Below are 13,041 nucleotides of genomic sequence, written 5' to 3'. Positions count from 1 at the left end.
CCTGCGGTGCCCCCCAATCTTCCTACTTGCTGAGGAGTTTACGTTCCTCTCAGAGGCCTTGGGAGGTGGGGACAGGAGTCAGTGTGGCCCTGGAGATGGGATCAGAGAGGGTGCCGAAATGGGCCCAGCCAGAGGACGGGTGTCTAATGAGGTTGTCCCAGGCTCATGTTCCTGAGCTGGCTGCTCCAACTCTGCCTCCGGCCTTCCTGGAGTTGCTGTTTCAAACTGCTCCCTCACTAACGTGGTACCCTCCTCTGAAGTCTCCCTTCCCTGCTCTTACTCTCTCCACCTGCTCAGCCCTCAATGACCCTGGCTCCTCTTGGCCGCTCCTCACATCTCCTCACTCGCTCCTCTCTCCCCTTCCCAGTCTCTTATCTTATCCCTCCCCGAATCATTTATGTGACCTGGGAAATGGGGAAATGTCCCTCAAGATGCCCTCATCCCCTCTGGTCCTCTGCTTATGCCTGGGAGGCGGGATGACTCAGTGTCCCTACTGCCTTGAGTTTGTACGGGACATGTCCTTGCCTCTGGCCCTTCCCAAGAGCCAGGCCTCGTTGTCTTGTAACCGTGAGTGGAGTTACAGGGCAGAGGCTTTACTCACCAGTCTCTAGGTCTCAGAGTGGGTTGGCAGAGTCAGAGCAGACTGCCTGGAAGTGGTGGCCCTCTCGCGGATTTTGGCTAGGCACAGGCTAACTCATCTGATCAAACCACCTCCTTTCTCTCCTGTTTTCCTGGGGAAACTGGTTAGAGAGGGCTGTGCTGCTGGGAAGGCAGTGCTGCCTGGGGATCTCGCGGTGAGGAGCACCCACTCCCCAGGGCTCTCCCTCTCCCCACTCCCCTCAGACTTCGAGCAGGAATCTGGCCTTGAGACAGCCATGCGGTTCGTTCCCGACATGGCCCTGGCTGCACCCACTGCGCCTGCCGTGCTCCCCACGACAGATATCCAGCCCGTGGATACCCCGTTTGAGGACCTCCTTTCTGAGCACCCCAGCCCGGAACCAGTTACCAGTCCCCCGCTGGTGACAGAGGTGACAGAAGTCCTGGAAGAACCCAGCCAGAAAGCCACCACCATCTCCATCACCACATCTACCACGGCTGCCACTACCACGGGGGCCCCTACCATGGCCACGGCACCTGCCACAGCAGCCACCACTGCCGCTAGCACTCCCGCGGTACCCCCTGCCACGGCCACCACCGCTGACGTAAGGACCACCAGCCTACAGGGGCTGCTGCCTCTTCCCCTGACCACAGCTGCCACAGCCCAGGCCACTACCCCACCGGCACCCTCACCGCCCACTACTGTGGCTGCCTTGGACACGGAGGCCCCCACACCTAGGCTGGTGAGCACAGCTACCTCGAGGCCACGAGCCCTTCCTCGGCCAGTCACCACCCAGGAGCCTGATGTTGCAGAGAGGAGTACCCTGCCGTTGGGGACCACTGCTCCTGGACCAACGGAGGTGGCTCAGGTGAGAAGAGTGGAAGAGGGTGTTCGTGCAGAGTGAGCAGAGGTGGGCTGGGCAGGGACTGGGAGGTGCCGGGGTGAGCCAGGCAAGGTGCATCTGGTGTCTATGCTGAGTGTGAGCCTCTGGATGGGGTTGGGGAGTGTGAGCCTCTGGATGGGGTGGGGTGGGGTGTGAGGTCAGAGAGCCAGGACAGGTGGGTGTGGCTACTATTGAGCCAAGATACTAATAGGGGATTAGGTGGATTTGTGGGTTGGAGTTGGGGAATGGTGGGTGGACCTAGCTAGGGGTTCAGGTCTGGCGTGTATTAAGGGATTTCCAGGCTTGCCAGAGCATGCTGGCACATGCCTTAAATCCCAGTACTTGGAGACAGAAGTGGGCAGATCTCAGTGAGTTCGAGACCAGCCTGTCCTACAGATTAGTTCCAGGCAGAGCTACATAGTGAGACCCTGTCTCAAAACAAAACGAAGCAAACCAAAAACAAAGAATAAAACAGAGGTTGTCAGCCTAAATTTTAAACCCTATGCCATCTTTTTTTTTTTTTTTAATCTTGAGACATAATGAGCTGGTGTTTGGTCCTTTCTATGCCTTCAACTCTTTATCTTTGAGGGAAAGACAAGAGAAGGTAGTGGATGTGGTGGCACACACCTGTTATTCTAGCACTGGGAAGCTGAGGCAGGAGGATTGCTGCAAGTTCAGGTCAGCCTGGGCTACACAGAAAAACTGTTTCAGAGACAGAGAGAGACAAGGAGAGAGAGGCCTGTCATTGTTTGCAGATGGCATTTCCTGACACGTGGCTGTTCTTAGAACCAACTAGGTGCTCAGCCGTTATCACGGTCACCTTCGACATGGTTGTTGTCATCAGCATGAGCCGAGGGTGACTGAGTGGGTGCTGAGGGGGAACACCTGGCTTCCAGGTGCACAGCATTGTTCCAGAGTACTTCCACCACCCCCACCCCCTCCATCATGGTGATGTCATCACCTCTTTACAGGTGAGACAGAGGAAGTCATTTTTCTAGGTCCCTCAGGTAATGGTTGAATCAGGATTCAAATTCTGGAAGGGGGCTCCTGAAGCTGGGGTCTCCTGGAGCTGGGGCTCCTGAAGCTGGGGCTCCTGAAGCTGGGGGCTTCTGGAGCTGAGGCTCCTGGAACTGGGGGCTCCTGAAGCTGGGGGCTTCTGAAGCTGGGGCTCCTGAAGCTGGGGCTCCAGGGCTATAGGGTTAGGCTGAGAAGGGCAGGGGGACTGTGGATCATTAGGGGAGGAAGACTGCAGGGGCTACAGCCTGGCGTTTGTACCACGAACGTGCAAAGGAAGTCGTGTGCTGGCACAAGCCTGTGATTCCAGCGCCTGGGAGGTGGAGGCAGGAGGATTAGAAGTTTAAAGTTGCCCTTCCCTATGTAACCAGTTCTAGGTCAGTCTAGGCTACATGAAACCCTGTCTGGAAAAACAGTGTGTGTATGTCCAGGGCTGGAAGGAGACATGATGACTCTGGAGAGCCACAGAGAACCCTGCCATCAACCTCACAGGGGCCCTGAGGCTGAGGAGTTGCCCTTGGAGCCCTGCAGTCCCTCTTGGGGCCCCAGCCAGCCCTATGGGACACAGTCCCAGGGCCTTCCTTCAGAGAGGGGGCCTCACAGGAAGAGGAAACAATAGCAAGCCATGGAGCCCAGAACCAGATGCAGGTGTAGCCTTGTGAGAAGTCCACCCTCACCACACCCTCATGAAGCAGCTGTGCCCCTCCCCCAGCAGTCCCCGCAGACCAGCGTCTTCCCCTCAGCTCCCGGCTGCTCTCACTGGCAGTGTAGAGCTGTACACCGCTCGGTTTGGGGATACCAGCTCATACTCCCTCAGCTTTGCTCAGAGACTGGCTTCCAGGTAAAGGGACCAACTTATGTGTGGGGAGAGAGCCAGGCTTAGCAGGCCCCCGACAACTCCTACTCCTGGACAGGAATCTACCAAGGATTGTTCTAAGGCAGCTGGAGAGGAAGTCATGGGGACAGGATGGGGACAGGATGTGGCCAGCCTGACAGCAGCAATATGAGGTCCAGTGATTGGAAGCACAGACTCTGGAGTTAGATAGGTCTAGATTTTGGTTCTTCTTCCACCTTGTGTTTACTGTGTGTCCTTGAGAAAGTCACCCAACCTCTCTGGGCCTGTTCACCACTCATCCCTTCTTTGTAGTGCACTGAGGTCTGAGCATGGTAAGTGCTGGCCCCACCTGGTGAAGGCATGGTGAAGGTTTGTGTGTGGAGCATCCTGGGAGGGCTTGGTCTTAACCCCAGGTCATACCACCCCATCTGCAGACCCCGACTCCAGAGTCCCTGCTGACCACGACCCGGGAAGAGTCAGAGGTGCCTGCGAGCGGAGGGCCCAGTGGGGACATTGAGCTGCAGGAAGAGACCACACAGCCCGACACAGCCAATGAAGTGGTGGCCGTGGGAGGAGCTGCGGCCAAGCCCTCACCTCCACTGGGGACACTGCCCAAAGGTGCCCGCCCAGGCCCTGGTCTCCATGACAACGCCATCGACTCAGGCAGCTCAGCGGCCCAGCTTCCTCAGAAGAGCATCCTAGAGCGGAAGGAGGTGCTCGTAGGTAAGGCCAGGCTCCAGGTTGTGGGTGGGGGAGGGGTACAGGGCAGGGGGTGGGTACCCGGGAAGGGAGAGCAGGGACTTTACCCCAGAATCTCCCCCATTCCTCTCTCCGTCTTCCTCCTGCATTCTTCCCTCCCTCTAAAACTTCCCTGATACCCTGTGGCCCTCCCTTAGACAGACTTTGGACTCCTGCTTTTTGGAGTCGCCCGATTGACCCTGTACGACATATTTACTCGGTGCTAATCTCTGCCCTGTCTTTTGGCTTGACCTTTGGCCCAGCTTGACCCAAGGCCTTGATTCAAGATTCCCTGGTGGAATCTCCCATTTCCTCATGGAGACAGTGGGAGGTCGGTCTGGTAGTGTAGGGGACGGGGCCTTTCCTTCCGGATGGTTCTAAGGTATCATCTGAAAGACAACCTATGATGTTTGACACTGACAAGGACCAGGGCACCTGCCTCCCTCCTAGGGACGGTCTTACCAGTGTGTTGAGTCATTGGATAGGAGTTGGAAATAGCAGGTGACTCCAGACCCACGGTCCTTAGCCTGCTCACGCCCTTTCCCTCTAAGCCACCTCGGGCCTTTGACCTCTGTCTCTTTCTTCACAGCCGTAATCGTGGGTGGGGTGGTGGGCGCCCTCTTCGCCGCCTTCCTGGTAACACTGCTCATCTACCGCATGAAGAAGAAGGACGAGGGCAGCTACACCTTGGAGGAGCCCAAGCAGGCGAGCGTCACGTACCAGAAGCCTGACAAGCAGGAGGAATTTTATGCTTAGCAGAGCCACAGTGCCTCCTGCAGCCACCTTGCCCAGTCCTTGGCCCCCACAACAGCCCAGCCTGGGCCTGGGAAGGAGCCTGGCCCTGCCTCCTTCTGCCCAGGCTGCCAGCATAACACAGATGGTTCTAAGGAACGGGGCGCTGCCATCTGCCCCAGACTGTGCCCTTATGAGCTCCTCTCTAGTTCCACTCCCTCCAGCCTGGGCCTTCAGGATCGATCTTATGTCCCGTGGACAAGAGGAAGGAAGCACCACCCAGAGTTGTTGGTAGAAACAGGGGCAGGGCCAGGGCTAAGATGGCCCACAATGCTTGCTGATGTCCTCTTCTTGCTACAGAGGCTGCCATGCTGGCTTCCTGGACCAAGACATGGCACATCGAGCCCCCCAAATCAAAATCAGCTGCTGCAGCCTTCAGCTGCTGTCCTAAGGCCTTTCTGGGCGGGAGGGTGTCTTTTGTCACCAGCCTGAGCTCATTGTGGGGTCACTGTCCCCTCTCTCTCCCCTGCCCGGTGCACACGTTCCCAGGCTGCACCTCTTTCTGCATTGCCTCCCAGGGAAAGGGCTTCCTCAGTGCACAGGGCATCCAGTGGTGAGGGAGGCCACTCTGGTGTCCCCCTTGAGAGGGGCTGCCACAGAGCCCCTGCCAGTCACTGCTCTGCGTCACACAGGAGACAAACACACACCAGTCTTGACCACCCAGCCAGTGAAACATCACACACATGCGCCTCCTTCACGCCGTGCTGATACCCTGCTGCTTCTGCCATGCAGGCCACTGTCATCATCACCAGTGGTGACCATGCCACCTTCCTCCCGCTCTGTCTCTTTACACCCACCCTTTGGTCCTGCACCTGGCTCCTCTCACCATCTGGGTCGCCGAGGAAGGCAGGGCCAAGTTGTAGGCATCAGCCCATATTGGGTCCCCCAGAGTCACCCCTACTCCACTCGGTCCCCACCATGCCACCCACACCAGCCGCACTGATACTGATCCCGGCTGACATCAGACACAATCCCACGCAGGTGCAGTCTCCCTCCTCTCTGGGGCTCACAGGGAGGGAGGTTTGGGGCTAAGCCTCCACCAGCCAAATCTGAAGGAAGAAGGCTTGATGCTCCAAGCCAGGCTGAAGGCTGGGAAGGGAGCTAGGTTCTCCCATGACCAAGGAGCTGTGTGGGTTGTCCCTGGTCTCCATGTATCTCCTTTCTGCTCTGAGCCAGGAGCCGTCTCTGCCTCCCAGGACACATGTCTCCAAAGTGCCTGTGAGGGTGGGCCTCTGCCCAGGCCCTCTGTGTCCCCTGCCCTGGCCTGGCAAGGCCTACCCACTCTGGGTCCTCTGTGGACACAACTGACCAGGCAGCTTGGCAGTTCTGGCTACAACTGGACGGACCCACAGCTTAGCAGGCTCATCCCATTGCTGTAGGCCCTGAGAGCAGTCGATGGGGACAGGGGTGTCACAGGCCCCAAGTCTACCTTCCTGTCTTTGTTACCCTTAGAAGTGGGGTTGTTTCAGAGATATTTTAAATGTCAAGTCACCATTCTCTTGGGGGAAGGGGGTGTGCCATGAGAGCTCTCCAAAGGGACAGGGCTTAGGTTATGATTGGTCAGCACCCCTCCCCCATCTCTCACACATGTCCCAGGTTCAGTCAAGTGACTACCTGTTATTTCTGTTTCCTTTTAAAGATAGCTCGACAGCGGACTTAGAATGAGGACCCACATCTGGGCAGTGGAGGCAGGATCTAGGCCATCAACACAGCTTGTCTTTCTGGGGTGGGAGGGCTCCCACTCTCAGGCTCTGCTCTGTCTTCCAGACCCCATGACGCCCTTGATGGGGCTTAGAGCTTGGTAAGGAAGCCAGCTGGCCCAGACCTTGAGGAGGGAGCTTGGCCAAGGTCTTCCCTGAAGCAGGAGAGCTGGGTAGGGAGCAGAGGAGAGCCGGTGCCCCGCCCCTACCCCATACTCCTGGCTGCCCACCTGGGGACTGGAGCTTTGGTGGGGAGACTGGGGAGCTAGGGGAGGCAGCCTCCAGGTGCTCAGCCCCCGGGACACCAGTACCAGGGCAGGAGACCCCCAGCCAGAGCCCACTTCTCACACCTCAGGGTGGCTCTTGGGGCTGTGGGTTTGGCCTCCTGGTGCCAGCACTTTCCTGTGTCCTCTGCATTTGAAAGAAGAGGCTGTGGTCCTCATGTATGGGGCCCAGGCACCAAGGCCTGTGTCTAGGCTTTAGGCTGGTGAAATCTGACCTGAAGGTTAGCAGTGTGAGCAGCCCAAATGCCCTGGAGCAGCCCGATGAGGCCAGGACAGTTTAGGAGAGCTCAGTTCAAAGGGTGAACTGAGGCTCCTTTTTAGTGCAATGTGGGGGTAGGGTCCTCACCCTACCCCAGAAACAAGGTACGCACAGAGCCTGCCCACACGAGTCCAGAGACACCTCAGTGCTCTTGGGAAGGTGTTCAGGACGCTGGCATGCCTGGAAGAAAAGTGCATTCTGAATGGGAGGAGTGGATATGTCTTGGACCTCTCCAGGTCCTGGTTTTTCCAAGAGAGCAAGACAAGCTGGGGCCAGAGAGCCGCAGATCTAGGCTTCGTCTCTCTTGGGGGGTCAGACTAGGGACTCTATGTGCAAGGTTGATCACCTTTGATTGCCAGAGGCATGTGGGTGACAGCCAGGACTGGCTGGGCAGACCTGCAGAGCTTAGGAAGCTGGGGCCAGACCCCCTAGGCTTAGCTTAGCTGTCCACCAGGCCTCCAGACTGGGGCTCCCACAGAGAGCAGAGCCAGCATTGCTTTCAGGGCAGGGGTGGCTGCCTAGGCTGTCCTGGCTTTCCCCTGGGATGTGCCTCCCCAGCCTTGGTGTCTGTAAATAGAAGCCCACACTGTACAGATTACAGAGATGCCCAAACTGGGCCCTGGAGTCACCATCTGAGGGGCTGATGGCCTGGCCTCCTCCAGGTGCCCTCTGGGTGCTTGGGTGTGCCTGGCCCCAGCGTGGTGAATGCATGTATATACTTTTCGTAGACAGTGTGGCTCCAGAGAGCCCCCCGAGACAGTGTCCCCCCACTGGTTCATCCTCTCTCCTGTACAGAGCCCCTCCCCCCCAGCCCCTGGGCAACCAGGCACGGGGTTTCCTCCCCTCCCCAGGCTCTTCCTACCCTTTCTTCCCCTATAACCTGTTTATTAACCATCCCTGTCCTGAGTTCATGGCCAAAATTTAAATAAGAAATGGAGGAAAGACAGTTGGATAAAGATTCCAAGGCCAGGTCCACCCCACCGCGGGTGCCCATCCACCCCTGCCTTGGGAAGGACACGACTTGCTTTGTTTGGTTTTCTGTTTGTTTTGTTTGTTTTTTTAACATTTCCCTGTGCTGTGCCCATTTATAAGAGGAAATAAAATTAAGCTGAAAAGATGCTGTGTGGTCCACGTGTGAGATTAATAGCAGGTCGCTTGGGAGGTTCACCTTGTGCCTCAGCCACTGTCCCTTTGGGGGAGAGGGAGAATTTGACCCAGGGGCAATGGATTAGCGTCCTGCTGAGAGCCTTGAGGTGAAAACTGTGGTTGTTGAATGGAGGGGAATTGGTGCTGAGTGCGGCTGTGTGTGAGGGTGTGTGTGATTGTGTGGCTGTGTGTGAGGCTGTGTGTGATTGTGGTTGGGTGGGGGTTGTGGTTCACCCCCCCCCCGGGAGGGGGAGACTCCAAGTTCAGGCCACCAAGAACATCTTGGCCTATAGGATGTGGAAACGGGAGCCATGCAGGAGGAGGCTGTGCCTTGGGGCATGATATGCTCATTCTTGTATCCAGGTGGTGGCATTCCCCTGTCTCGGCTCTGGGCAAGCCCCTCTGCTCTCTGAGCCCATTTCCCTAGCCACAAAGTGGGACGATCATGTGTCCCCCATGGAGTAGGTAAGGGCTCTGTGAGGACCTGCTCAGCACAGTGCTCCCCAGGGCTAATCTGCTCATGGTGTTTTTGAAGACAGTGGTGGAAGAGTGGAACCTGGGACCTCATGTATCTGTGGCCTGGCTCTCCTGGCACAGAGCTGGGCAAGACTTCTTCTAGCCTCTGCTGGGCACAAGAGCGAGGAAGCATGGTACCTGCACAGCCAGGCCCACTGCCTGTCCCCAGGCTCTTCCTCCCCTTTCCAACGGAAGCCGCTGTGTTGTTACAGTCACCGTGGTTCATGCTCCACTGGGGATACACGCGGAGCTGTTTTGCCCCAAGGCAGGGGTAGATGGTAGGCATGGGTGCTTCATTACAGACGGTGCTTCTCCAGGGAACCACTCATGGCTCGTGAGTTTTTCCTCAGGAGATGGGACGCCATCTCTGGTAGGTTGCAGCCTAAGGCCTGGGAAGTGGCCTCTCTTTCATGCCTTTCTCTGTCTTGGCTCTTTCCACTAAAGGGTCTCAAATTATCTGCTCTGCACCTGGTGTGTGTCTGGAACTGACACAGTTCGAATCCCAGGAAGTCATGAAAAGCCAGGTGTGGTAGCTCTTATATGTAGTCTCCACACTTACACAATGGAATGTGTCTTTGAATGCTTGCAGGTCAGCTAGCCTGCTATACTCATCAGTAAACAAGATACCCTGACAAGCAAGATTGAGGCATGTTGTGTGTCTGTGCATGTGCGTGCTCATGTGTGCAGATACAAACATACACACACAACAAGCCACCAGGACAGACAGACACACACCAGGACACAAGGACAGACAGACAGACAGTCACACACACACACACACACACACACACTCACACACACACAACAGGACACCAGGTCAGACCTACTCAGACCTTCAGAATCCGGCCAACTGAGGAGACAAGCCATAATTAGTGTCAGTCTGTGGTACCACTAGCCTGGCAGAGTTTTCTCCTCTGCTGCTGCCTCCACCCACTGCCAGCCTTCTCACTGCATGGCAATTCTGAGAGAGCTCTCCAAGACACAGGGCCTCACTGGGGCAGGCAGGACGCAGGGGGCAGGACACTGCAGGTGGCTTGTTTCCAGCAGCCTTCATCAACGTAGCTATAAAGTCTGGCCAGACCTGTCACTAGAGGTTCTGACAACTCTGTGCAGGCCGGACAGTGAGAAGCCTGCTGTGCCACAGGGCTCTGGTTTCCGAAAATACAAAGCCAAGTCCATGAGGCTGCCCATCCAGGAAGCTTCTGGAAGATGAGGCTTCCCTGGTTTCAAGTTTCTTTAGCCCACTGCCTCCCTGTGCACCCTCTCTCCTGCACCCTCACTCCTGCCGTCTCACCCCTCAGTCTGGCAGAGTAGCAAGCCCATCTTGGAGCAGCCGTGTGTGCCTGTGCATGCTGTTCTCGCTCTCGGAGCCCAGCGTCCCTTATGCACCCAGAGAGGACTGTGCATGGGGGCCGTGTTGAAGGTTCATGGGTGTAATAACATTCTAAAGTAGCTGACTGGAGTCTGGGCGTCCAGTCTTGGGCAGTGGAACGCAAACTGCACTCCGTGGCGTCAGGCTTTCCGCAGATCCGACTCTGCCGTGACTAGCCATGTGACGTGAGCGAGTTGCTTCAACTCCAGGGCTCAGCTGTCTCACCTGTAAAGTGGAGACTGTCGAGGTTGTCTGGTGAGCACAGGGCTTAAACCGTGTTAGGTATGCAGAAGACACTGGGCAGGTGGGAGCTGTTAGTGTTGCTATTTTGGTGATGGTGATGATGGCGATAGTTGTGATGATTTAATAGTCCTTTTATGCAGTCCAGGCTGGCCTTGAACTTGTGGCAATCCTCCCCCCTCAGCCTCCCAAGTGATGAGATCACCGTAGTCTACCATCATACCAGGCTAGGCCTGGCATACTGTCTACCTGAGTAAATAAATGACTCTGAACCTGGCCAAGGGTCAAATGACCAATGTTAACTATGGTGCAGACCCTGACTTGGGCCCATGAGAGTCGAGGTTCATGTGGAGTCCCACCACTCTTAGGCTGTACAATGGGCTGGGCATTGTAAGGAGCCAGGGCCTCCCCTCTGGGCCTCTGGATGAGCAGCAAAGCTGAAGGAGAAGGAAGAATGGCTGTTTGTTTCCGTAAGTCCAAGAGGTCACAGAGGCTAGCCCTAGCCTCCTTGGGAACAGAGCGTGCTCAGCTTCCGGAAGCCACCCACCTTGTTTCTGCTGGGCTGAGGAGGACTGCAGGCCATGAGAAGGTCCAGACTGCTTGTTGTCTGAGCCTCATCGCTCTCTGGAAGGAAGGAAGCTGGGTCTGCTGCGGGAACGGAAGAATTGGCTTGAGGGTGGGGAAGGGGATCACCAGGCCTAGGAGCCAGGATCAGGCTCCCAGTTCGGCTCTTCTCATGCGAGCTCCCTCCACTCCAGTCTACACTGTCCTTGCAGCATGCATTTGCAGATGGAGAAACTGAGGCTCCAAGAGCAAGAATGCAAAGCCTTACAGCTGTGAGAGGGTGTAGGGGACCCAGGCCCGTGCTCAGTTCCTTCCAGCAGGACCCCCCACCCCCTCCTGCCCACTTCTCCTCCCTCCACTGACAGCTATGTGAGTGTGGGCGTGTCACTAAGCATCTCTGAGCCTCAGCGGCTTCAGAGCCACAGAAGCAGTAGGTGTGACTGAAAGGCTGAGAAAACATGACGTGCGCCAACATGGGGACTTTCCCCTTGCTGGTGCTCACCCACGGGCTCTGTCTGTTTAGTTCTTGTACTGAATTATCACTCTCGTCCTACAGGTGAGCTTGGCCTCATCAGCAAAACCCAAGCTGTGAACTGTTCTGTCAAATTATCCACTTTCCTCAATACATCATCTTTAAAAAAAGAGAAATAAACTCAGAATACATATATAACATGTACACATGCATATTTATTAAAATAAAATTGGGGGGTCAGGGTGGTGTCTCAGTCAGTAAAGGACTTGTCTTACAAGGATGAGGGGCTGAGTTCAACCTCCTGAACCCAGATAAGAGGCCAGGCAGGGTGAGGTGCACTTGTAACCCCAGAGTTAGGGAGGCCCAGGCAGGTAAATCTCTAGGGCTCACTGGCCAGACAGTCTGGCCTGATTGGTGTACTCCAGGCCAATGAGAAACCCCATCTTAAAGGAGGTGAACAGCATTCCAAGGGATGGACAGCCCTTCCCTTCCCTTCTCTTCCCTTCCCTCTTTCCCTTCTCTCCCTTTTCCTCCCTCCCTCCCTCCCTCCCTCCCTCCCTCCCTCCCATCCTTCCTTCCTCCCTCCTTTCTTTATTGGTGTGTGCATGGATGCATGTATGTGTACTTTCCTGTGCATTTGTATGTGGAAGCCAGAGGTTGGCATCAGGTGCTCTCCTCCATCACTCCCCCTCATTATTTAATACACTCCCCCTGTATTATTTATTGTGTGCATTTGTGTGTGGGGGGGTGCACATATTTCATGGTGCACATGGAGAGGTTCAGGACAGCTTGTGAGAGCTGATTCTCTTGTTCTACTGTGTAGGTAATGGAGATTGAACTTGGGTTGTCAAGCTTAGCAACAGGAACCTTTACCTGCTGAGCCATCTTGTCGGACATTCCTTCTTTATTTTTAAAGACAGTCTATCTACGTGTCTGTCTATCTGTCTATCTATCTGTCTGTCTGTCTATCTATCTATCTTTATTGTCTATCTATCTATTATCTTTCAGCTATGTATCTATCATTTATTGTTGATGTATATATCATCTATCTTATCATCTATGCATGACTGTATTGATCACCTATCTATTTATTACCTGTCATCTATCTATTTATGTATCTAATCTACCTATCCATCTATGTATTTATGTATATATGATCTATTTACCTATCATCTATCTATATATATTATCTTTCATCTATGTATATATATCATTTATTATCTATGATGCATGTATATATGTATGTATATATAATCTATGTATGTATGCATGTCTTATCTATCTATCTATCTATCTCCTATTTATCATCTGTCTTTTTTCTTTCTTTCTCTCTCCCTCTTCCACTGAACCTGGGATCCACCATTTCAGTTAGACAGGCTGGCCGCTCAGCTCTGGAGATCTGCCTGTCTCTGCCTTCTGCTCACCCTCAGTAGTGGGGTTACAGACAAGAGCTTTTATGCTTGGCTTTTTGTGTGAATTCTGGGATCCAAACTATCTTGCTAGCCTTACTTTCATAATTTTAAAAACAAATATATATTTCTTTATTAGATTATATATAATTTATATATGTATATATTTATTTTCTTATAGTACTAGGTCTTGACTCTAGAATCTTAGTCAAACACTCT

General features: G+C 54.6%; 1 protein-coding gene across 1 annotated transcript in view; it reads left to right on the top strand.

Annotated features, from left to right (window-relative positions):
- Sdc3 (syndecan 3) overlaps positions 1-8,220 on the top strand; it is a 33,361-nt gene extending 25,141 nt beyond the window's left edge. Inside the window, exons 3-5 of the mRNA XM_041651929.1 lie at positions 844-1,466; positions 3,765-4,053; positions 4,658-8,220. Coding sequence (XP_041507863.1) covers positions 844-1,466; positions 3,765-4,053; positions 4,658-4,824 — 1,079 coding nt within the window. The 3' untranslated portion in view covers positions 4,825-8,220. The remainder of the gene's footprint in view (positions 1-843; positions 1,467-3,764; positions 4,054-4,657) is intronic.
- Positions 8,221-13,041: the final 4,821 nt, after the last annotated feature.

Source organism: Microtus oregoni, unplaced genomic scaffold (assembly GCF_018167655.1).
Source record: "Microtus oregoni isolate MIOR12 unplaced genomic scaffold, Mior012 000005F_ref0000423, whole genome shotgun sequence".
In the NCBI taxonomy this organism is placed as follows: Eukaryota; Metazoa; Chordata; class Mammalia; order Rodentia; family Cricetidae; genus Microtus; species Microtus oregoni.
This window is presented reverse-complemented; position numbering and strand designations above follow the sequence as displayed.